This window comes from Athene noctua, chromosome 8, assembly GCF_965140245.1.
Source record: "Athene noctua chromosome 8, bAthNoc1.hap1.1, whole genome shotgun sequence".
Lineage (NCBI taxonomy): Eukaryota > Metazoa > Chordata > Aves > Strigiformes > Strigidae > Athene > Athene noctua.
This window is the reverse complement of record NC_134044.1, coordinates 13270345-13296165: the sequence shown is the minus strand read 5'-3', so window position 1 is coordinate 13296165 and position 25821 is coordinate 13270345. Positions and strand designations below refer to the sequence as shown.

Here is a 25821-nt window from a genome sequence, read left to right as displayed (position 1 = left end):
CTATTAAAAAAAATCATAAAAAATTAAATACTTGTCAAAATAAATGAGGAAAGTACATTTTGCATTTATTAACTGCTTGTTCTCTTGCTTCATAATTAACAAAATTTGCTAGGTTTTAAATGATCACTCAGTCATTAGTCTGTGAAAGATTCCATGATGTATTGGGCATTTAATGTTCACCTCAGTTAGACCCTCTCTATCTACAGCTGTATGAACTAAGTAGATATTCAAATAAAGAGATTAATATACCTGCAAAAATGCACACAAATATATGTATATTAATTCATTTGCACGTATGCATTCAATTAACACATACTTCAAAGTCATACAGAATTTATCAGTGTAAAAGCATCAAAATTACAGCAAATCGCCTCTGATTTTTACATGCCAAAGACCTGTGCTATGAAGCTAAGATAATACACCTGGAAGGAAAAAATGTTGGAGGGGGTCATCTTTCTTTCTTTACTGGTTTTCAGAACCCAGCTCAAAATTATTGTTTTCTGATTATTATAAAGAAAATAGCTTGCGATAATAAATTACTGCTGCTTCCTTACCCTGAGCAACTGTTGTCTGAACATTTCATATGTCTGACACCTGCCTTATTCAAGGGCTCACAGGAGAGAACAGTCTACCTGGTGAGAAAGCTTTTCCTCCAAAAATAAATAAGCAGTTTATTATGACTGATGTACCCGGACAAGTCCAAAAATCTGGTCTCTCACTGGGACACTTCTGTGCTACCTTTCTATTTAGCACATAGTAAAAACAAATGCCACCAACTTCTAGTTCCTTTAGTACTGACCAAAAAGTTCATTTATTCTTGTGGTTGTTCACTGTTCCTGTCCATTTGCTGTAATTTTTCCTGGATCCATCATCTACCTCATTGCTTTTATAAAATGTTGTGACCAGTTCTTCTTTAATCAGAAGGGATCTATCTACCAAAATATTTCTTGAGCACTGTGAGCACAATGCAGGCTGGTACATGATTGGCTTTAGTTCACTGAGCTGACATTATTCTATAAAAGGAAGTTATTCTGAGCTTTAGATTCTAAACTTTGTGGTTTTCTTTGCTTTATTCATAAGTATTGTGCCATGTTGTGTCATGCAGAGAAGTAGGCAGACTCCCCCCAGTAATGAGGGAGAAAGGATATCTTGGCTTCTAGGTCAAAAGGAAAGAGATCTTAACTCTCTTAAGCTGTAGTTCTGCCACTCCTAGGAAAAAATTTGGGTCTAATTAGGAAGACAGGCTCTTCATATATAAGAAGATGGCATTTGCACTGCTGTGCAGAGATGGATGACAACTGTGATAGTTTGCTACAAATTACTAATCCATTACTTGGCTGTAGGACTTCATAAATGGCTCTGGATGATCTATGTACTATTCTAAGATGGGGAATTTCAGGTAGATCCTGTACTTTAGAGGAAGTTCTAGACATACTCTGGTGACCTATAAGCCAGATGCGATACTCTGTGCAGATTCAGCTACCCATTCACCCTTTCAACAGCAGCACTTGACCAGACTATGCACACACTTGGGTCAGTGCTTGGGCCTAGCGCATTTAGGTCCTGTTCTAGGTACAGCCTTTTAAGACAGTAAGGGAAGAAGAGAGAGGTGATTGCTTTTAGAGAAAAGTACACATTCCAGCATGGCATTAGGCTGAGATCAATGATCAGTTGCATAAAATGGGAATAGTGGAGTCTTACTACTATTGAATAGGTTCAGGATAAACAGGGTAAGCACTCAGCATGTCTAGAATAAAACCTGTTATGTCTCACCATAGGAGTTCTAATCTGAATTGAATTCAGCAATTCATTTGGAGTGACAAAAGTACAAGACTGAAGCAGATCTCACCTGAAGCAGCCAGGTGCAATACCAATGATAAGTCCTCAGATGAGGGACTAAAAAATTCCCTCAGCTCTGTCCTTTGTTGCTTTCTGTCACTTCAACATAAAATCGACCTCAGACAACTCCAGAGATGAAAGCTTCATGAACAAAGCACCAGCCTTCGTTCGACATTGGTGCAGGTCTGGTGAAAGAGGCCTTAAATCTTTGCTTTAGTATCAAGAAAATTATTAGTCACCTTCATACTCTCAGCGAAAACAGACTGAATAGGGATATTGTTGCTACTGGGTTTATAGCCTCATTACTGCAACTATTTGATGCAGAAGACAGTGCCTCATTTCCTACCACTCACATTTTCTGTCTGCACTGGGATGTGCCCAGTAGGTGCTGTGGAAATATTCCGCCATAAATAAGACTCGAAAGTAAATGCTATCTGATTTAAATAATTTCTCTATTACCCAGTCCTCATTGTTCTCTTTTCCACAATTTCACTGCCTGATAAAAGACCAGTTCCTGTTGCTTGTTTTACTGTGGAATTTGCAGTATCTTGTGCATCATTAGAGAGGCATCCCTGAAGCTCTGGAATGTTTCAAAGCTGGGATTAAAATTAATCAGTTTACCTATAGATTTTTTCAAATGAAGTTACACGTTTTATCCACTCCCTTGTTTCCCCAGAATGTAGAGGTTTGGGGTGTTTTTTTCTAAATTCCTTTTTTACCACTAGAAGACCTGACAGCTAGAGACATAATGTCAGTTTTATTCTCTCAGATTAGAAAAATCTGAAGTTTAATTTGTGGCCAGTCGCTTCCAGGTTTGCAATAAAAGCACACTGCACATGCTGCCTTTCTCTGACAAAAGAAGACTTTTTTCCCCTGTTTTTCTCTTAGCACCAGATATTGAAAAGCAAGGGTCCATTTCCTTTTGCATATTTTTGAAATGATCCAAAAAAAGATTTTTGTCTTTCAGTGACAATAAGAATTATCTTTAGATTAACACTTCTAAATTAATGCTCACACTATCAGCAAAATATTTCAGAAGATGTTACTCCTTTATCCTCTATTATCTTTTGATATTGCTAGCTTTTGTCTTAACAACAATTTCAACTACAAGTATTCAGCAAAACTAATGTAAGAGTAAGTTTTCTAATTCTATTAACAGATAACAAGCTACCACTATTTCTCTGTTATATAAGGAGAAAAAAACCAACAGTTAAAATGGTAGAATTTCATTTCTAACAAAACCTCTTCAAAGAGGCCAAGCTGCATCTGAAAGTTTACTAGTGACTATAAACATTTTACTGTGATGTTTCTCATTTTTATATTAAGTGAAAAATTTCAGTAACTTTATTAATAAACATATACAGCTGTACTGCATATAACAACTGATGACCCATTTCAACTCCCAACCTCCCTGTTTACTTTAGGTTAGTGTTTTGTTCAGCAATTGTAGTACTATGTATCTCCATAATTGCTAAATTTGCCACTTAAAAATGAAACAATGCAATGGCACTGAAAAAGTGAGGTGAATCTCCAAAATCATGAAATTAAAACACTGAGCACTAAGGACCATCTCACTTCGTCTGCCTCCCTGCATCTAATACTTTTTGTTTACAATTCCAGTATTATGATATTGGTCTTACCTGTTTCTCTGAGAAAGAAAGCCTGCAAAAATTTAGCAACCCAATTTATGTGCCATACACAGTTCATACAGTATTTGGCTGCTCAGCTAACTTCAAAATTCAGCATTAATAGTCTTACAAAGAAATCCAGATTGCTTTTTCCTTCTAACTAAAAAGTTCTGTTTGCCTCTTTCAGTACTTCTCTTTCCTTTGTAGTTGCATTAACATGTAATTGGTCATTACTCTTAAGCAATCATTTTTATGGAAATGCATTACAAACAATTTTCTCCAAGCCTTTTAATGAACCATTCATTGCGAGAGGCATGGCTGGTACATATTAAGCCTTCAATTGTAGCAATTGAAATATTCCACTGCATTCCCCCAGTCTTCCCTGGAAACAGGGTATCTGGTTTCTACACTTTCATAATTGCATGGTTAAAATAATTTATTCCTATTGTAAAATCAGATTTAGGCCATTTTATTCCTCATGTCATTCAGTTCTCCCACTACCCATAATTAACAGTTTCTTAGCAATCAAAAAGCATTTTGTAATCATGGTTGAATTTAATAGTCAATTTTTAAAATGCAAGATGGCATGATGGTGATTCATGTAGAAAAAAGTGAATCAGGAACTCTTATCTCCATTTCTGTTACAGAGCCTGGAGCTAGTGATACTTAGCAACATTACTGATTGGTTATATTTTTTAACTGAAATTTTATTGTTTGAGCGTCTCATTGCATATTATTAATGCCTTGAGAATTTTTAAACACCCCGGATCAGTTCTGCACAATCAAAAACAGTTACTGAGAAAAAAGACTTAGACACATTTAAGAGAATAATTTGACCTAACAAAAACATGAACTTCCTGGAATGTATTTTAGGCAGTAACAATAATCTCACTACTCCCCACATTCTGAAGAAAAGTCTTAGCATAGTTAGAAAAGAATAAATATCAAAACAGACATAAAATAAATATTTAAAAACAAAGAAACAGCAGTTAAAGCAAAGTGGAATTTCTCTTGACTACAAAGACTGTGTCCTGTAGAAGCAGTACAGATAAATTTGCAATATAAAGAGAACCCAGAAAGAAAGAAAATGTCCACAGTGGCTTGTAGGTAAAAAAGATTCACTTTCTCATTTTCTTTCTGGTGGCAGTTATCCCTTGTGCCAAATTAATCTCAGAATTTTTTACTCCATACTTTTTCTTCCATCAAATGCTTATTACTGTCAGGCCTCAGTTCCTCTCAGAAACAAGAGGGGCTTACAAGTAAAAAAAAGTTGGATTTTGTTGGACAACATTTTCACAGTTAACAATCCAAAGAGAGTCAGAAACTTGAGAAAGACATGGTAAGGTAATAATTAGTTTAGCTGGTATGTGACAATGTGCTGTTCCCACACACTCACACTCACTCAGATGAAATAGTTTCAGCATTGTCTAAATTTTTACATTGCCATGTTTGCTTATCCACCCCATGCTTCAGGGGAAGGACATATTTCACCTACCTCCGGGGCTGTGGAAGCCTGACCTGCTTTTATTAATACTTTTTAAGTAGCAGAGAGTTCTATATTGTGTTTGCCATGCTAAAGCCTGCAGCCCTGTGGATTCTGCCCCCTTACTGAGCCTCTTCTTGCTGGCCTTCGTAAATTCAGGAGTAACCATCCTAGAGAAGATAGAAGAAGCCTTATCCTGTTTCAAATTCAGGACTGAAAGTACAAGCTGGGATTACTTTCACAATTCCACTTCAAGCTCTTTGCTTCCAGTAGAACTGGTTTATATGTTTCACTGCACGTTAGTCTAACCCAATAAATGCCTAGAAAGCTGCTGCACAGACACCCTGCAAGGATGGCTATTGCCTAAACCTGGACAGGTATCCTATTGCTTGCTTTGTTGACTCAGTGTGTTTCCTTGGATTCATTAGTGTTATTTCAGTATATGTGAGCAGCCTGTGAGCTAAAAATTACCTAACAATTTGCAGAGCAGCCCATGAGGAATCAGAACTAAAATGCTAATTAGAGCATGTTGTAGCTCTTAGACAGGAGACAGTGGGTAGAAGGGCTGAAAGGCACAAGAACTAAAGCAGTGTGGAGTGTACGGTGGAAAACTGCCTGTATGTGGACCCCAGAGACCACAGGCATGTGGTGACCACATTGCAAGGTGGCTTTGTGCAAAACCGGTTGTTACTCATGCGGTGTGCATCTAGAAACACAGCAGAACTTGCATGTTCCACACGCTTCAGGAAGTGTGAGTGGAGGTTTTCAGGGGAATGATGATCAGAATGGACATGAACAAGCCCTGAGCTGTTGCTTAATAAATTATCTATGTAGACATGCCCCAAGTTTAAGAAAAGCATAGAGCTTTCTTCCTCCATGAGCTTTTACATATGACTACTGGTGGACAGTTATTTTTGGTTTTCCATTTTCTCCCTGGGTGTTCCTCCCTGTGTTCCTTCTGCTTTATTGGTGTGCAGAGCTGACAGGAAATTGCAGTTGCAATCTTATCAGCTACTTTAATTATAATACTGCATTACAGTGACTATATCCAATGATTCTAGTGAGCTAGGAAATATAATTACTTGCAACATGGCTACAGTCATTGACCTAGTCATTCTGGACAATGCAGCTTGCACCTGCCAGAGCATCACTTTTAAGCAATGTACTACTGTCCACCTTGCACATTGTTACACACTGATTATGGTAATGCTAACAATCAGGCACAGACTGAAAAGACTTTCCCCTGTCGCAGTAATTCAGTACCAAGTGTTCTCAAATAATTTAAATGTAATAAAATTATTTTTTTCCTTTCCAGTTCAGTTTCTGACAAAATAGTCTGAAGTCCTTCATATCACAATTATGTTAGCTTTGCTTTACTGTCAGTCAGATTATGGTCAGATGTTACCACGTATTAATTCAAACAAATTTTCTACAGTTTGGGGCCAAATACACAACAGTGGTAATGCTATGAATGCATGATGGACCAGGTAGAAGGTTCAAGACCTTTATGATATTTAGCAAAGAAAAAAAATGCAAGTTTGTTTGAAAGATGCTCTTATAAAACATATCTTAAAGTTCTTTTGTTATAAAATGCTGTTGACAGTCTAATTAGCTTTTTTATGCAGCCTTTTGACAAAGCTAAGAAAACAGAAGCAGCTAACTGGTTTTTCTTTGAATTTCAGGTATTGTTGCAGTCCTTTTCTGTGGAGTCACACAGGCCCATTATACCTACAACAATCTGTCACCAGATTCCAAAATGAGAACTAAACAGGTAGGGCTTGGAAATAACTGACTTTGTGTCTTCAACTGGTGTAAGGAATGTCCAGAGGTACTGCAATATAGCTGGATGGGATTTCATTAATGCAAAGGAAGAGGCTTATATCTTCATTAGAGGAAAGACTGGGGATTTTGCTAGGAAGACAATAACAATCCTCTGGATAAGCAAAAAATGTAAGAATCTGTTCTTCCCAAGAGACCTGAAATGTCAGTCAGGGAGATGAAGGGTAAGGAGATAGCAGTTTACGCTAACTTCATACAAAAATGCTATGAAGTTAAGGCAATCAAAGAGCTCTGGTAAATAAGAGAGAAGTGGTCTAAGAGAATGGATCCATGTGGATTTTTGCAAAGGGACTGTGTAAACTGCAGTATGAATCACAGACTTGAGCAATGACGTTTCATTTCTGCCTCATTAAAAGTCTGACAAAATTAGAAAGATAGTGATTTTTTTTGCATTATGTTAGAGTTTAGAGACAAGAGAAATCTGGACATCTGTTTTTTGTTTGAACAGGTGACTAGTACAATTTTAATTCTGTTTTAAAACTTGGGGATGTTCTCAGTACTAGATATATGGCATTGCAATGTTCAAATACTTTTCAGCACAAGGAGTAATTTTAGACTACCTTACCACTATCCCGTGAGTAGCCATTTAAATGCTGTTTTCTTCCCTTTTAATGTTGACTCATACGTCCCAAAAACCCCAGGTTGTAGAAAATCTATCTCTTAGAACAAAAGGGAAACATATGGTCAAAGACTATAATTTTCATGATTCGGTCTGGTACCTTTTTCAGCAATTCCTCTGTTTTAAGCATTTGGGAATTTTATGTAGAAGATCTCGACTGTTGCGCATCTCAATTTAATCAAAAATCCAATTTTCTATCCAAAAAAGTTTGATAGAAAAAATACTGGCCACAGTATCAGTTCAACTGTCAAACTCTCTTAGATTTTAAATCACAAAAAAGTTCCTGGTCAGTACTTCCAGAATAGTCTGAGCTACTGAATAGGATAAGTCTTCTCATAGCATTTCTTCATACCAGCAGAGGCTGTTGCTTTCAAAAAGTACTCCATCAGAGAAGAGAACCTTTCACTGATAACTGTATCATAAGAGAGTAACATTTCTAGCCACTATAGGATTGTTTCTATTTTGCAGAAATACTGAATTGCATATGCCATTACTACTCTTGCATACAACTCTTACATTTTGAATACAAGGTTTTTTCAGGGATTCATCTGTATGGTTTAGTGATGCATAGCCTCAGAGAGAGAAAAAGACAGGCCATGGTATTTTTGATTATATATGAACCTTTTTCAACTACAGAATTAACTAACATTTATTTTAAATGCATACTGGGTTTGTTCATGTTTACTCTTGTTCCCTCCCATTCAACAGTTCAAAAGAAAATAGTGAAAATAAACTGAATTTACCCTTGAACACATGGAAAAGGGATTATGTTTCTCTATGGAGCTATGAGCTTTATGCACCCCTTCTATTCTGTTTTTCTCTTACCCCATAAGCTCTTAATCCTCATCCTCCCTTACGATATGGTTCAAAAATTGTTGTTAAATTCCTTTGAATTCTTCTAATTTATTTTTCTAATCCAAAGATTACCCTTTCATATGCAGCTGTTTCAGCGAGACCTCTACTGCCTCTTCTTTCTATCCCCCCAAGAATTCTCTTCAAGCAAATTTACTAAGCCACACACTTGGCATTCTCATAATCACATATGACTTCAGTGCATTTTAAATTAATATTGTTGCTCAGACAGACATCTTCACTTCCAATCTAACTCATTTTTGTTACTCATTACTGGCCAAAATCAAGAGCTTTTCAGTTCATTTATAGAAATTTTCTAAAGCAGTCTCTTTTGTTGCTATATGACAAATCTTTCAATAAGGACTGGTGAACTGTAATGCACACTGACAAAACAGTTGAGTTAAGGCTGAAGCTAAAGCTAACAAAACCCCTGGAAATTAGATTTAAAGCTGTAAATCAGATTGTGAAATTGTGTCATCTGTTTTTAAACAAATGCTTTCTCTCTGCTGCTTTGCATAATTTTCTTTACATTTTTACTGGCTGTTAAAATTTCATAGCTTGATGGTAAAATTCAGTATACAATGATAGTGGTGGTATACCTGGCCATGATGTCGAGTTCTGCATTTCTCATAATACCTCATCATTTACTCTAAAAAATAAGTAAAAAAAAAAAAAAAAGAAGACTGGTATGACTTTTTTTTAGATATTGATATAAAATTAAAATTTATCTACAGTTCTTAAATGAAAATTTAAGAACCTCTATTAAGAATGCCTGTTAAAAGATGCCATGTAATTATTAGTCCCCATGTATTCTATATTATCCAGTCAATCACTGTTTAACAGTCCATGAAAGAGAAATATTAGATTACAAGCACCTGAAACTTACATAATCTGAAAGTATAAAGTAACACAAATCTTGTCATAAACAATGGATTATTTTGACACTCTCATAAGAAAAGGAAGATAATAAAGATTTAGTGAAAGTGAAGGCTTGAGAGAGTTTTCATTCAATCTAATTATCCCAGTTCTCACTAAGTATTTATAAACATTCTGTGTGTTTTTATTGTTTGTTTGTAATATGAATTATGTTTTATGGCAGTATTTTTAAGTCATCATCATTGACCTATGATCATAGTGATTTTAACATTAAAATTGACACTGTTATCCACGGCAACAAGGTTAGGTCAAACAGAGTGCTTCTGAGTTTCACACATTTAAAGTTTAATTTATCCAATATATCTTTAGTGAAGGAGAAGATGAAACTGCAAGGACCTGATCGAAAGCTATTTGATTCTGTGCAGCTTTCTGTAGAATTATTTACAACTGCTAGCATAACCTCACGTTATAGTACAGGCAAACAACAGTTGCTCCTAAATCTCGGGACATTATAGTTCAGATTTTATGTTACATTCTTCAGATGTACAGTTGGGTTGGGTTGATTTGCTCAGCTACAATTAAATCAGTGGCTGGGCAAGGTGTTGCTAGATAGATAGAAATTACTGGTTCATTGAACGCAGGCAGACTGTAAATCCCTACAGATCAGCTCTTAGAATGGGATGCATGGACAATACTGTTTTCTACAGGAAGAGAAGACATTTCTTGCTCCTTTTTTCTCTCTGCCCTCTCTGTTTCACTCAAATGCCAAGCTAAGACCAGCATAGTTTTCTAGTGATGGAGTATTAAGAAAGGCTTCTCACTTTCTCTAATGGCTATAAATGTTATTCATCATACTTATGAGTTACATTATCTGGTTACATTCCTTTGACTCCAGGGAATAGCCACAACAAAGAGACCGGGGAACAGGTCAATACCTCTCTTTGGTTAGGTGCACAAGGGTATGCAGAATTCCACTATCAGGCAAAATACAGTGCCAGCAGGTTATAAATTCTGCAAGGAAATTTTGAAATGCATCTCCTATGGAAGTAGAGCCAGGGAATTACTAGAAGGCACAGGAAAGCATGTCAAGCCCGCAAGGGAGTACATCACACACTGCCATTCATTCCACCAATCTAACCCTTGTTTGCATTGTCACCTCTGAAAGAGCTGCGTCTAACAAGCTCCTGAGGGTTTCTTTCTCAAATTCCGTGTAATAGCCTTTCTAACCACATTACAAGTTAAACAGTTACATTTTTTGCTGATCCTGATAGCAAACCCATTAGAGAACACCTGCCTTATAGACTAAAGCTACCGGACTGATTGTTCAGCTGCACTGGGCGTGCAGTATGCACAAGATGTCGCATTAAGATTTCAGCAGCCCTTCACCTCCAAGGTTTTTACACAAGCTTGAGAATAGGGTAAAGGTTAAACAAGAGAATTCAGTGCTGCATAACTTCTAAGTAACTTTACCAAAGCATGTAGTCTTACTAGGACTTCTTAATCAAATTAACTTGCACTGGAGGACTGAAAGTTCAGACCGGTCTTTGGGCTTTGCTCACTGATGGACATAGTACTGATTGCTTCAAATCTTAATCTCCAGACTATAAAGCAGATACGCTTATCTCTGATAATTAGAAGTCATCACTTTGCAGAGGAACAGCTAATATCTCCTGGAAATCCCTTGAAAATACATTAAGTTTTCAAAACTTGCTTAGCTCATTTATGATATAGCTATATATTTTCCAACAAAGAAACAGGCTAGCAATCAATCAGCTGATTGCTTGATCATAAATTGAGCTGTATTTCAAAGACAATTTGGCATAAAAGGATTGTATTTATAAGCATATCAATTTATTGCTAATTAATTATATTAATTGAATAGACTGGCAAAACAGTCATGAAACATATATTTTAATTCCTCAAAAACTGTAAATGAAATCATTATAGTCTCTTGACCCTGATATATCATCAAATAGCCTCAATATGGACTTTAGACTTGATGCTGTTCCATCCATAATTATAGACTCACTTCTGAAGCAAATCAAAACCCAAGAGTATAACTTAAAAATTATGCAATGGAGATGTCCAAATCTACTGAAAGGGGGAAAAAAAATAATCAGTGAATCAAAGGAGTGTTTCTGAACAGTATTAGACAATGTTTAGTAAAAAGAGCATTGTAGGACTAAAGGCAAAGAGGTGGCTGAAGTCAGTTTTTGGCTCACTATATCCAAATGAAGCACAATCACTGTGATCTAGTCATTCTACTGCTTTTCTGCTGGCCTAAAGATCTTGTAAAGAAGTTACAAGCAGACCTACACTCAGAATTAAAACAAAAAATTTCCTTTTTCTAGATACATGATACAATGGCTATCTTATAGGATTCTTCAGTCAGCTATCTTTTCATAAGAAAAGAAACAATGTACTGCAAATTCCGCGCCAGTAGCAGAATGATTTCTCACAAGTTTGTTGTTAAAAGCACATGCCAGCAACTGCAGCTCCTGTTTTTATCTTTCTGTGAGAGAAGGGGAGTGGCTGAGTAGAGACTGCTGTGTACTATTACTGCCAAATTTGTGTCAATCTGCTGTTTGTGAGGGGTCCCACTCCAGATACCTAGCACTCACATTGTATTTGGGAGAAGGAGCCCTCTAAAATCAGAGGAAGCAACAGCACTAAATGAAATGGGTTTAGTGCCCTCATCTTGAACCCTTCACAGGCACACGGGACATGTGTGCGCCCTGTGGCTTTGGTCCTGCTATTTGTATGAGCGTTTAAGAGACCAGAGCTGTACTTATTTTTGAAGCACATAGCCTATATTAATTTATCTCTAGTTGATGTCTATTTTCTGTTATTAGACATTGGATTGTTTAGAGATAATTAGCTTACACTTCTAGGAAGAAAAGGCCACAGAAATGTCAGGATATAATGGCTCTTTCAATTCAGTCTCTTGACTTTTAAAAATTTTGAGTATTTCTAGACTGAGGAAAACCCTACTTGCAGCAAAATGTCCTTGATAATTAGCAAGCAGCAACCACCACAAAACATAATTCTCATCCTTTTGAAATGAGCAGCCTAATTGGTAGCTGTTGTGATTTGTTCAGGAGCTCTACTTAGGATAAAAATGACCTTTAAGGCACTGCAAGAGGTCAGATGTTTCTACATAAATGACTGGCAGAGAGAAAGACTGAAAGAAAAGAAAGTTATCTTTCAAACAAGATTACCACCAGTACCAGATTCTAATCCTTTTTGCATATGTGCTGTGCAGGAGGAATCTGTTCTTCCAGCATGCCACAATCAGAGTGCCTGCAGGAAAATTTCATACCACAATGGGCTTTTTTCATTATCTTTTGAGATATATAGCACCATTTTCTGTCTGATATAAGATAACATATTTGATGGCTAATAGTCTGTCTGAGGATAAACTGGAAATTCTTTTTAACTAATACATGTCACTCAGGACTGGCACTCTTCAAAATGTGTACAAGAGGTCCTTGCCTAAAGGACGCAATAAAGTCCAAGTTCCTAGTTAGCATTAAACATGTTGCATGCATGAAGTTCTTCCATTTAAAGTGGAAACTGCACATAAAAGTCAGCACTGATGGGCACTGTCTCCTTCTGTCTGATAGTTCCCTTTCTAGAGCTGAACAAAAAACCCCTAACTTTCTTCTTGAACCCCTGCAAATTCAGACTCAAAAGCAATAAAGCCTAGGGCTTCAGGCAGTGCTGCTCAGGAAAGAGTCCAGGTGACCAATTTACAGTGGTTGATAGAACGGTCTGAAGAAGCATCTACCTCTGGTAACAACAATAAGAAAATAAAATAGCATTTGGAAAGATTTATTTGTATTGGAATAGTATTAGGATAGTTTTGCCCTTGTTTTAGCCAGTTTTGCTTGAAGTAAACACTGGAAAAGAGTTAATTAGGGAAAACACTTGCTTTTGTTTTCTTATATTTGACCTTTTTTTTTTTTTTGACACAAGGCCTGTAGCAAAACCTTTGTTTTGCAGCTGCTCAAAATGATCAGGGAGGACAGAGAAATGTTCCTTTTTCTTTCTGAGAGAAGAAAATAATAAAACATAAAAAGGTTGTGAGCACAGAGTTAGAATGGCTTATGCTGTATTTAGCATATAGCTTGTTAAGAGTAGATACCTGAAATTGTAGGTAGAAATTTCTGCTAACTTTGAGATGCCTAACTTATATTGAAAATAACAGAAATCACAGTCTTAGACCCTTTTAAAAGTCCAGAAGCTCACATGTCTCTACACACTAGCTAACATTACAGCTCTAGCCTAAGTATCCTGAAGAGAAGCAACCCCTCATTCTTGTCCTGCACTTTCCCGTATAACTTCCAGTTTTCCCTCCTGAGGCACTAGTGAGCTCCAGCTGCATCCCAGGCGTGCTGGCTAAACCCTGTATTCCTGAGCTGGACCAGCGTAGCTTGCTAACTCAATGCATCTCTACAGAGCCACTGGGTTTGTTACAAACAGGCTGCCCTCATTTATAAATTGCCTTCTTATCTCTAATTGAATATGCACCACATGCGTAGTGCTTGTAATAATTATTACCTTGAAAATGGATTGCAATTGACAGGAAGTGTACAATGAATCCCAGTTCTCTACACAGCTATTTTCTGTGTTTAGCAGAAAAAGCTGAAGATTGGAAACATGCCAGGTCCATTGTTTGACCAGATGCACCATAAGATCTTATGGAACCCTGTAGAATAGTATAATGCTATAAAGAAAACTAAAGCTGCTTACTGTATGGGTTTAACAAGAAGAATCATAACACAAGAAAATCTTGATTTCTGCAAAAGGAATTATACTACCATGTCTTTCAATCTGAATTTTTTAACAAAATCCCTCATTATCTGACTGATGTTCCTGATTACTTAACCATGCTAAAAGAATGTTAATCTGTAGTCTCTTTAAGTGCAGCTCCCCTTAAATTTATGTGGAAATGCTCCTTATGCGGTAATTGTTTCTTCTCTTTTAGCCCTGAGCTACATGATGGATGGTAAACAGCTAGGAAACACTGCCACAAATAAACTGATCACAGTAGACATTATAACTATGATATATCAGTAATTAGATGCATCATTTATGATTTATGTAATAAATTAGCTACTATTCCATCCATAATACTGAAAATATAAGGTGTCCACAATACAGAAATCTTATTATTCAGTTCTGTACTTCATTATTTAATCTCCATTTTCCTTGGTTTTGCATACCTGCTTCAGTGATTCTTGAACTGAGGATGTGCAGATTTATTCTGGCCTCATTAGTCCCCATCAAAGCATATGTGTCTCTGCCATCAGCATTTTGTAAGGAATACTATACTCTAGGATCATACACACACACACTTGTGAATAAAAATAGTATTTTGGACCTATGAAAAACAGAACTAACCTTGAAAAACAAAACCAAACAATCCTTCATTTTGCTTAAGCTTAGAACTGGAAAATAGACATGCTTCAGTGTAATTCATACCCTGAAGAAATCCAGAACTATAGCAAATATTTCTAGACAGAAGCTCATCTTGTTGAAAAACTGTCATTTTTGATGCTGGTAGGCTAAGGAGCATAATGCCATAGCAAACTAGTTTCCAAATGGCTTCATTAAAGTTTTTACAATCTGTTTAAACATTAAACATTTTCTTTAAATATTAATAAAGTTCTTTGATTGTTAAGGTTATAGTTTACTCTTTACAGAACAGTAGCAGATGCCAGCAGTTAGCTAACATATACTGACTGGAATTAAAATCTATAGGCCAAAATCTCATTGGCATATGGAGAAATATGTAATGAAATTCCAAACTGAGACACATGCTGCAGTTTCTTTGAAAGGTGCCCTGAATCACAGATGAGACTATGTCTTCATCTGTGCAGTGGAGTCAAACTGTATGGGGCTGCGTAAGCTACCGCAGAATCAAAAAGCTGGTTTATATAACTATACAGATCATGTTACTGTGTCTCACTCTTCGCACAAGAGGTTTGAAGAGTGACCTCTGAAACGTTTCTCCTTAGTGTGGGTAGCTAGGCATTTTTCCCTAGTTTTTAAGTCTGCAAACATCCAGCCTCGTTCCCCACCTCTGTAAAGCATATCTAGTTCCGTGAAGAGAACTTCCTCTAAGCATGCAGACTGGCAAATCAAGTTCCTTCCTAATTATTGCCATCCTCTTCATCACTGAAACTGTGAAATGCACAGGGAGAAAAAGCAAACCAAAATCAGCCTAATCCTGGGCTCAGAACATATTCTCTTGCATCATCACAATGGAGAGCTGAAACAGAGCAGAGTGCAGTTTAACATCATATACTTAGAGTATATATGGTTACCTTTAGTTTAAATTATATCTTATTCAGTTTCACATTTTGTAGAAGTTGACAATTACAATGATCCCTTAAACATGTAGTCAGTCACAACCCTCTCATTTGAGAACTTTTGACAGAGATTAAAAAATAAAGGTAAGAGTCTTCATTTAAGCCTTTCTTCATTTTTCATACAGATAAACTCATTTAATAGCTTTATGTCATGAACCAAAGGCCTTGACTTTAATGAGATTTGGCTAATGCTATAAATTAAGAGGTTCAAAATATCATGATAATATAAGTAAAACCACTCATATTCTTTCTTAAAATAGTTATGTCCTAATGGTAATAATTTTCTCTAACTTTGTCTGAAATATTGACACTTCACATTATTTCGTTAGGCGATTTTAGTACAGGATTTATCAATAAATTCTCCGATTATGATATGAACCTCTAGAAAGCATCATCTGTTTTGTATTTATATGCATAATACATTATACTGCTAAACTGGAATGCAGCAAAATTATTAAGCATATAGGTATACATAGTTTTTGATGTTGAGTATATTATTAATATGTTCCTTTGTTGCCTTGCATTTGCATGAGTATGTGTCAGTGTGCTCATAGCTGCTCTTACTGCAGGGACATTGTGTTTGGTAAAGAAATTAAGATAGCTATTTATTGCACGGTTAGATAGGTTACATTGTGATCTTTACAGAGCATCAAGCATCCTGTCACAAATGTGCACAGACCTCACTAAAAGAAGCCCGCGTGGTCTGGGAGCTCGCAGTTTTACTGACATTTTGAGGCTTCTGCTTCCCCTGCAAACGGCAATGCTTTGCCTTGCCCAGAGAATCTTGGGGCAATGGAAGGCCTTAAGGAATCTGAGCTATTGTGTGATTTCTGACATAACCAAACTGCTGTTGTCAAAGAATTTCTGAACTGTTTTGTTTATCTCTCTTTTTTAACTTATGCGATTCTTGCATGACTGCTGCTCCCTCACAACTCTTTCTAGGGATATCATCTGCAAAATTCCATATCAGCTAAAAAAAATCACAAAAGCCTCAGTTAAAACTTTTTAGAAGTATGTAGCTAACAATAAATTCTCACACAATACTCACTTAAATACATGTAAATAAGGCACTATAATAGTCTAAAGCACTTGCCAACATCCCATCTTTATAGTGACTGCACAGCTGTGTTTCCATTACACGATTAATGGATTTTCTACCTTCAAAAGAGACATTTGTACAAATACTAAACAGCTGACTATAACTCGTCTCTTTCTCCTGGTGCCGTGGAAATAATTAAAGGCTAAAAACCCCTTTTGTCAAAATCTTTCACATTAAATGTCTAAATAACGACCATGATTCAAATAAGGGCCCTGTCTTTCCACACGTTTTGGTACCTACTTTCATTCACCTAAAATAATGAAAATAGCATGCAAGTAGGAGCATCTGTTTCAAGCTATTGACTTTTAATTCTGCTTCACTCACAGTAATTTAGGGGGGGTGTTGACCCCCCCATTTGTCTCCAGTTAACTTGAGAAGAGTTCTGAGTGTTTGAGAATTTGAACAGACTTTCAGCATCCTCAGAAGAACATGCTCATGTAGTGACTAATACTTTTCTTGAAAAAGCATTTCTCTGTGTGAGGTGCCAGATGACACTTCCCCAGTCCACCCACTTTCTGCTTTTCTACAGATCAGGAGTTATTTTTAAGGTGCATTGAAGAACGACTAGCTGTATATTTTCACTACAAATACTTAATTTTATATAAAATATAGTGTCCTGAGGTTACAGATTTAAGTATATTTGAAGGTGTATCTTAGTTTAGAATTTTTAATCTTCACATGTTTGACTTTGCCTTTTTTTTTTTTTTTTTTTTTTTTGGCTGATATCAGTTGTGGGATTAGTGAAACATCAGCAAGGATGTAACTTAGTAGACCTGAGAACACTGGAAATCTCTACAATACTTTCTCTAAATGGCTGCTGATTTCAGCCAGAAACACATTATAGGGAGACGCAAACCTGCCCCGTTGAAATGAATTATGAAACTGTCATTTAAATAGCCATGGGCCCACTTTGGGTTTCTGTACATTTACTTTGAAGGCAAGATTTCACTTTTCAGTCTTTGTACCCTAACACATCCAACTTCTGTAGCTTTTGTAGTTTTGACATTATTGATCCTTACCCTGTTCGTGCTTAATACTACATATTCATCTCCACTGGCCTTTACACATACTATTAGTGTATGCAGACACATACACACGTATACACATACAGTCTGTGCTATGTAAAGGACACATATAAACAGCACTTTCCTCTAATTTTCTCCAATTATCCTTCATCTGCAATGTTTTGATGTATTTCATAGATACAAGTGCAGGGTATTAGGCAGCCCTTCACCACAGGCAATTATTTACCCACAGCAGAAGTACCAAGGATGCAACCACTTCGAAGCTAACCTGTATTCAGTGGCAGTTTTCTTGTGCTTTATCCACAAGATGGGCCTTTGCACAGTTTTCTAAAAGTATGCCACCAGCAAGTATCTGACATTTCCTGTATTTAAGAAACTGGACCTTTCACACTTAATGTTCAAGCAAATCATATTCTATGCCTCATTTATCTCACCTCCCTACAGACTGCACTCTAGATTATATCTTCAAGTGTAGAAGACTGTTAGATGAGAAAAGTCATGTACTCTAATACTTAAGAAAAAAATGTGACACACAATGCATAGTTGCTATTCACATTTCTCTGTCTTTTTGTCCAAATGAATCATCAATTCTTGAATAGTAGCCTACATCAAGAGGCAAGGAAGCTGTTTAAAGACGATTGTAGAAATGAAACAAAAGAATTCCCCCAATTCCCATCCTAAACATGTAAGAGCAGATGAGTGAACCTACTAATGCAGCATCCTGCTTCAGAAACTAGTACTAGAATCTGAAGAGTAATTACAAATAATACTGCCAAAAATAACTATAGGGTATCATTCTGCCAAGGTAATGTAGTTAAAAGTTGGGCTTATCAGTAATAGGTCATTAAGAATAATAAATGGAGCTTAATAGCATCAGGATCTCATGGTATTCCACACCAGGTAGAGCAAGAACAGTTCTCAGAGGGAAGATGCTCTCCCTAGGTTAGAAAGAGGTAAGGTTTTGCATCTATTCCCCTCCAGCCTCTGTAGACTTATAATAAAACAGTATATATATAGAAAGCACTAAACAAATAACTGTGGCAAAGAAAGAAGATATTTAGTAAATACTCTTTTATCTTAGATTAGGCACCAAATAAAAACAAAATACCATGTCATCAGAAAAACACATGCAAATGCTGCTACTGTTTTCTGGATTAAGGTAAAATAGAGACTTTCCTGATACGGTAGTTTTACAAACAGTAAAGGGAAATATCAGTATGGGTAGGTAGAAGCTGCAATATAATTTCTATAAAACAGATGCAAAGAGAAAATATTTGTCCTGTAGTGTGTTGGATTTGCAGTGAAATGGAAATCTTATAGTCATGAGCATCAGGTAATTTTTTGCAGTCTTAATTCTTGCTGGAAAGCATGAAGAAAAGAGACCACAGACTTCATAAGAATCCTTTTTTTTACTTCCTGATAGGTTAAAGGCCCTCATATCTGTTACTAGTTCCTAGTATGTCAAAGACTAACTGAATTTCTTTCCAACATCCAAAACTTGGAAAGGAAGGAAATTGTTTTTATGAACTCACTTCAAGAATTAATATTAGAGAGTATTTCCTCTCAGCAAATTGAAACGGAATAAATTGCATTTGTCCTCCTTAGAAATTGAATTGATCGCTTGAGGTTAGGACTGTGATGGCAAGTCACAGAAAAAAAAAAAAAACACTCGAGAGGGATGAAAAGAGGGAGATGAGATTGATTTTATGTTTTACTTCTGAAAAATCAGCAGCAGTTCCTCTAATTCTAACATAAATGCAGAAACACAAAAGATATATTATTTCATTGCAATTTTAAAGACAATTGGGTTAAATTGATGACATTACTGTTTTCCTTTGACCAGAAGAACAGTCATGTTTTAAAGCCTCTAAGTCTCCCTTGTTAGTTGAAATTGTCTTTGGCAAAGCCACAAATTCGTTCTTTCTTTTGTTTATTTTCTTAACCATTGTTCTATATAGCTCTTAACTGTCAGCGCATAATGTCCCTGCTTCCACCTGACTGGTGATTTACTGCCCCAGAAAGGTGCCTTCCAAGAAAGTATCTTTCAAGTTGTTCAGAATCAGTCAGAAACTTAAGTTTTATTTCAACTGATATTATTATTATTTTACAGCTTTTTTTTTTTATTATTATTCTTTTTCTCTACACAGAGTTTATTCTCCGATTTCAGCTTTATAAGAATACTAGCTTAATCCTAGACCGCACAGGCTGTTCATAGCCTCTTCATTTTCCATTACCATAATTATCCCTCTATCAGCAAATGGAACAGCCATCCATGTTCCCAAAAATTTCCAAACATCCCTAAACACAGCGATTCTAGTACCACCATTAATTACTGATCAGTCAGAAATTCTTTACATCCCTTCAAACAATTTTTCAGCTACACTCTGTTATTGCCCATCTTGAACAGAACCCCTCCTGAATACAGAGTAGTAAGTACATTACTGCTGAAGTAAACGTAGAGAGCTTTAACTGCAGTAATCCCTGAGCACATTATCTTGATACAACAGAGCACTGATGATTCCTCCTTCCTTTGTGCCTGCAACATCTCAGTTCAGGAATTTAAGATAAATAAACCCTTTCAAAATGGTTGTTTCTGGTTTGTGAACCAAGTAACATCACAGATGACAAGCTGTAAGAACAACAGCACCATCCTCGCTGTTTTGGTGATACCTTCCATTAAGGTGTCATTCTTGGGTTATTTTTAGGTACAAATTAATAATGCCTGATGTGTAATAGCAAAAGTTGGTTGTGCTGCAGGAAAGGGAGATAGTCATCTAAAAAGGTTCCCTCTCTTACAAACTGATCCATGCTTAAAAAACAAACAAAAAAACCCCAACAAAGTTTGCAGAAACTGCCTTTCCTAGGCAATTTAGCAAGACTAATGATAGAATAATTATTTTTTCTACAGCTAGATGCAGTCTATTGAACGCAACATATAAATTATCATGAGGCTCTGAATCTGATTATACTACCACAAGTGTAAACCAAAGTTTCTACTGCTCTCCATGCCTTAACACATTGAAGAAATGAGCATACCGAGTCTAAGATTTTTAACTTGTCAATTAAATGATAAAATCAAATAATAAAGTTCTTTCTAAGGGTTAATTTGAATCCTATAACTAATGATGTTGATGGGTTCATTGTAAATACAAACCAAACTAAGCTTCCATTCACCCCTGAGGTCAAACCATCTTGGAAGTTTTGATTTTTTTAAAGTTTTTACTTTTTAAATCATTCTCCCTCCAATTTTCATTGCCTCAAGTAGTTTACAAGAAAAAGACTCTAATTTAGCTGCCCAATTTTTCACATTTTTGGTTTAAACTTTTGACCAGCAAAGCCATTCAAGATTTACGGCATTTTTAATAATAGAAAAGATTTGCCTTGAAGTCTGTGACCAACATTTTTCCTTTGCCGTTGCTAGTCAGAAATGTATTCTGTGCTAGTAGTTTATCCAGCTTCTCACAAGCTGAATTTTGGTAGTGGTGTGTAGATTATGCCAAGAAAGAATAATCCATACTGTGTAAATGCAAAATATTGCTGGCCTTTCCTCTCCGTCGGTGCTGCTGTCTTCTTTATTTCTTTTTCCTTTTATTTTCCCAGTTCTTCCTCAGGCCTTACGAATCTTATAAACCTCCCAGCTCTATAGGGAAATAGAAAGTTATTGTGTGCCTTCCATAAATCTGTAGGGGTGAAATTCATTGAATGCAGTAGCAAAGCCTACTGATAAAAAAGACCAGAATTTTGCCCCAGGATGTAAAAGATCTTGTAAGAATCTGTCTCTGCTACTGTGTCTGTAAGTTTACAGGCAAATATGCTTGGATATCAAAATTAGTACCATAAACAAGTTTTGAGTTTGAATTTGAATCACTTTTGCTGATTCTTTCATCTAAGCATGTTATTCCAGAAATGAGCATTATACCACTATGCTCTGAACATTCATTATAGCTTTATAAAGGATTTCAGGCAAGATATTCAAATATGAACGTCCTTTTTCTGATTTGGAAACCTCTAATCAAAAAAGAAATATTAAATAAAACAGGCTATAATAAAGGCTTCTACAATCTCAGAAAAATCATGGTAGTCTGAATTCTCACTGCATTTTAATTCAAAATAGTTAGGAAAAAGCGATTTTCATCAACTATTGATTTATCAATATCCTTGACTTCATGGAACATTTTTGATAGCTGTGTTCTAATTAAATAGCATTATGCAAATATAATAAAATTTATAACCATCACTTAACATTGACTGCTTGGGATTTTAATAGCTCTCCATCACCTTCAAATCTCTTTTAAAAATTATAATCAGTTTTACATCCAAGCTTCCTAGCTGCTGTTGGACTGCTGAAACTCCCTATTTTGATGTCATGCAAGAATATATCATTAAGATGTAACCCCTAGACAGGTGGCATTCCTTCATGTTGCTAGCAAAATCAATGCAACTAGAGAAGGCTTGCAGGTACCTGTAAGAGGTGGATGACATTCCTTCAGCAGATATTAAATCAAGTGAAATAATGTAATATTGCCATCAGTGAGTGAAGTTCACTGAATTTTGCTGGCAATAAGTTCTGGATGTAATTCAGCTTTTACCTAATACCCTCATATTAGCATTATTCCCTTAAGATGACAGAATTCTATTTGTAATTCTGTCCTTACCCAGTACTCTCATACTAACTTTATTCCCTTGAGATGAAAAATGTTGTCTAAAATATTAGGATTTGAGGAATCTTACATTTTGCATCTCCCCAAGCACAAGCAGACTGTGGCATAGAACATGTTCATTTTCTCCTTTTGATGCTCCTTTAAAGAATTCTATTTTCATTGCAGCCGAGATTGGAATTTAGTGTGTCCCATCTTCCAGGTGCACTAATTACTTACCTAGATAACCTCTCTAACACTCAGTGAAAATTTAAGTAGTTCTATAAAATGGATCAAGTTGCAAAACCCGTTTTGGCATAGCTTGTTTCTCTAATTAGCTTGAACTTAACTGTGGGGGTGGAGGGAAGGAAGCAGCAGAAAAAAAGAAAGGACTTTCCTTATCTCACTCAAAAGATAGAACTAATACAGTTTTTATATCATATAAAATTTTTCACTTGAGTTAAAATAAAACATGGGAATCAGATAAACTTAGTAGTTACAGCAAGGTTTAAGGTGTAGATAACCTGGGCTGATTCCTTCCTCTGCCAGTGAGAACTCCACTGCAAGCAGCATTTTCCAGAAGAATGTCCCAACTTAAAGCTGATTTTTTCCACATCACTCTTAGTACTTACAATGGCTGAAAGTAATTGAAAAACTAAGCATTTTTGGTGAATGATGTGGTTTTAAATATATAGATAATATACCAATTTTAATACACATTTTTAATATAAATCTTTTGTAATATCCACTTTTTACAGATGAAATAACCAAAGCAAAGCAAATACCCATTCCAGTATCTCACTGAGCTAAACATCTCAACCAAGTGCCTGGATTGGTTCTGAACCAGTGTCTTTGTAATTAATACTCTATTCTGCAATGTGTTGACACTGGTGATTTATTACAGCTCTTACTTAAAAGCTATAAGCAGACTTACAGATTTGTAGAGGAGTAAAAATGGCACATTACAAATTAGATTTTTTTAGTTTTATACTTAAAAGATGTCTTACTACTGTGTATATTAAAATGGTTTCATTATAATTTTCTGGTAGTCTTGGGGAAGCTAATTGCAGCATATGAGCAATTTAATGCCAATTTAATTTAGAGTAGAAAGAGGCCAGTTGTTTGTGCAGGAGGCAAGGGAAGGGAATTCATGGTTATAGACAAAATAATTCCAAGGACTCAATATCTAGGATTCTAATCCTATTTTTTTTTTTTTTCAATGCAAGTAATCCCACATACAAGTACATATATTACAAATAAGGAAAATTTTTGTGTGGCATTTAAGCAGACCATGGACCATAGCATAGACCTGGAATATGGCTACTCAGACAAAAAAAAGGATGCTTTTTAGAGACTAGTATGTGTGGTGCAACTCTTCTTGGAACATCTTGGGCGTCCCAGGAAATTATAAATTCCAGATGGAAACCTCTTCCTCCTATTCTGCTTCTCATCAAAAGGTCCTGACATCTCATCTTTAAAATAATGACAGAAACGTTTGTGTGAAAGGCATGACAATTTAGGAAAATGCTTCTATAGAAGCTGTTCCTTAACATCATTTTTAAAAGATCTCTTTAGAATAAATTGTTATATTCTGACAGGATTTATCCTGCACAGTGCTGACAGTTAAGTGCTTAATGGAGTATCTGCATGGGTTCTGTATTACTGTTGAACAAAACACAGAAGTTGAAGAAACACTAAATAAAACACTATGCTGAATACAGGAATAAAAGGAAGTCTGGAGGACAGTGGATAAGTTTCTTGTTACACCTACAGGCATCGTGTTCCAGGAAGAGGCATTCAGATATCACTTCTTTTATGACAGTAACTAGTTCTGCAGCAGCTAATACTTTTGATTTTTTTTTGTTAACTCAGAGTGAGAAATTTGAATAGGCTGCAATTCACGAATAAATGTGTCATATGAGTGATATACTTTATGGGGAAATATAGGGCATACAGAAGACTCTGAATGAAGTTAACGAGCTAGTTTTAACATTCTACAGAGCTGAATCTTTCAGAAGAGACCATATCATGGCTGTGCGTGGAATAGGAAGGAGCCTATTCTGAATTAGCTATTGAAATAGCACCTGGATTTTTGCTATACGAAGGAAGAAAACTAGTTTGGATTTAATCTTCTAGCAAGTATGCAGTGCTCTGACAGTGGAAGACCAAAATACGAAGGAACTATTGATAAGAGAGGGAGAAAAACCAGCACAGATCAGCACCAAAATTTACAGGAAATAAAAAAAGGGATTTGGATTGCATTTGCTGTTGCAAACAAACCAGCTGATATCCAGCAATATGATTCAAGAACTGCAACAGATTACAGTGTTGCATATATCTGACATAGATGATGTGGCTAAGTAGTAATACACACACTGTCAATATAGGCTCAAAAAATTAAGAGGCCTATGCTGGTGGCACAGGAAACATTGACCCAGTGAGTGTAGGGAGTATATATTGTTTATGTTGATTGAAAACACATTGTCAAGAATTAGAGATTTTTCTTTTTAAGAATCACTTACTGAATTGACTCTTCAGGTGTGAAGCTGCATTGAAGTAGGAAGAAACAGGAAGCATGTAGCCAGAAAAGGAGGTAAAGTTACAGGGAGATGTAGAAGATGCACTAAACTGAATTTACAAGAAATACATAAAGACTGCATCTTGACCAGATTGCTGGGAGGCAAGGGGTGAGAAATTTAAAAGCAGTAATGTCATGAAAGCACTTCAGGCAAGAGTAAAAGTTTGAATTTACTGTTGAAGAAAGAATATACAGCAAAAGCAATGATATAGCAAAATCTGTTTTCCTTCAAAAAATATGTCAATAGAACTTTGGAAAATATAAGAAAGGAACTTCAGTTTCAGAAGCTGTGTTTCTGAAATACATCAGTAGCAGATGTACTTTACACTTCTTTAAGTCTTGAATGAGATTTTGTAAATTAAGAATGAAATATCATTCAACTTTAAAATCTCAGGAGCACTTTTATCCCAGCAACCTAAACATGCATATTCCTCATAGCAGTACCCTTCCCTCAAAAGATTTTTATATATACACAAATATATGTTTTTATATATACAGATTCTGTCATGACATTCCTGATACATTGTTTAAAGAATTAGAAAAATGTCTCAAGTGACATTCCCACAAAGAAGTGGGATCATGATTGCTCCCAAAATGGAAATACAAAGATCTGTCATAATAATTTCTATGGGTTGCAAGATCCCATACGTTGAGTGTTTTTGACAGCTGGTTTCTCTCATTTAATTTAAATAATTTAAGTTTACAAACATACAAATATTTCTTGTGTTTGTTTTCATGCTGTTCAGCATTGCAGCATAAATGGGGACTATGGAATGTGTGCTTGGGCTAATTAATGGTGCTGCCATGAGGTCTGAAGTATCTTTCCATATACTACTGGGTTTTATGCCATTCTGCCTCTGAAATTTGTTAAAAATAATGATTCTGACAGCTCTCATTTTTGCTTTGTTAGATCTTAGTGACTATCATTGGATATTTATTTTTAGAAGCACAAATAATATATAAACCCGTTGA

At 35.9% G+C, this 25821-nt stretch overlaps 1 protein-coding gene across 2 annotated transcripts in view; it reads left to right on the top strand.

Annotated features, from left to right (window-relative positions):
• The window catches only part of SLC9A9 (solute carrier family 9 member A9), a 211615-nt gene that overhangs the window by 88026 nt on the left and 97768 nt on the right, over positions 1-25821 (top strand). For both annotated transcript variants that reach the window (XM_074912503.1, XM_074912504.1), the window contains exon 9: positions 6633-6721. In XM_074912503.1, coding sequence (XP_074768604.1) covers positions 6633-6721 — 89 coding nt within the window. The remainder of the gene's footprint in view (positions 1-6632; positions 6722-25821) is intronic.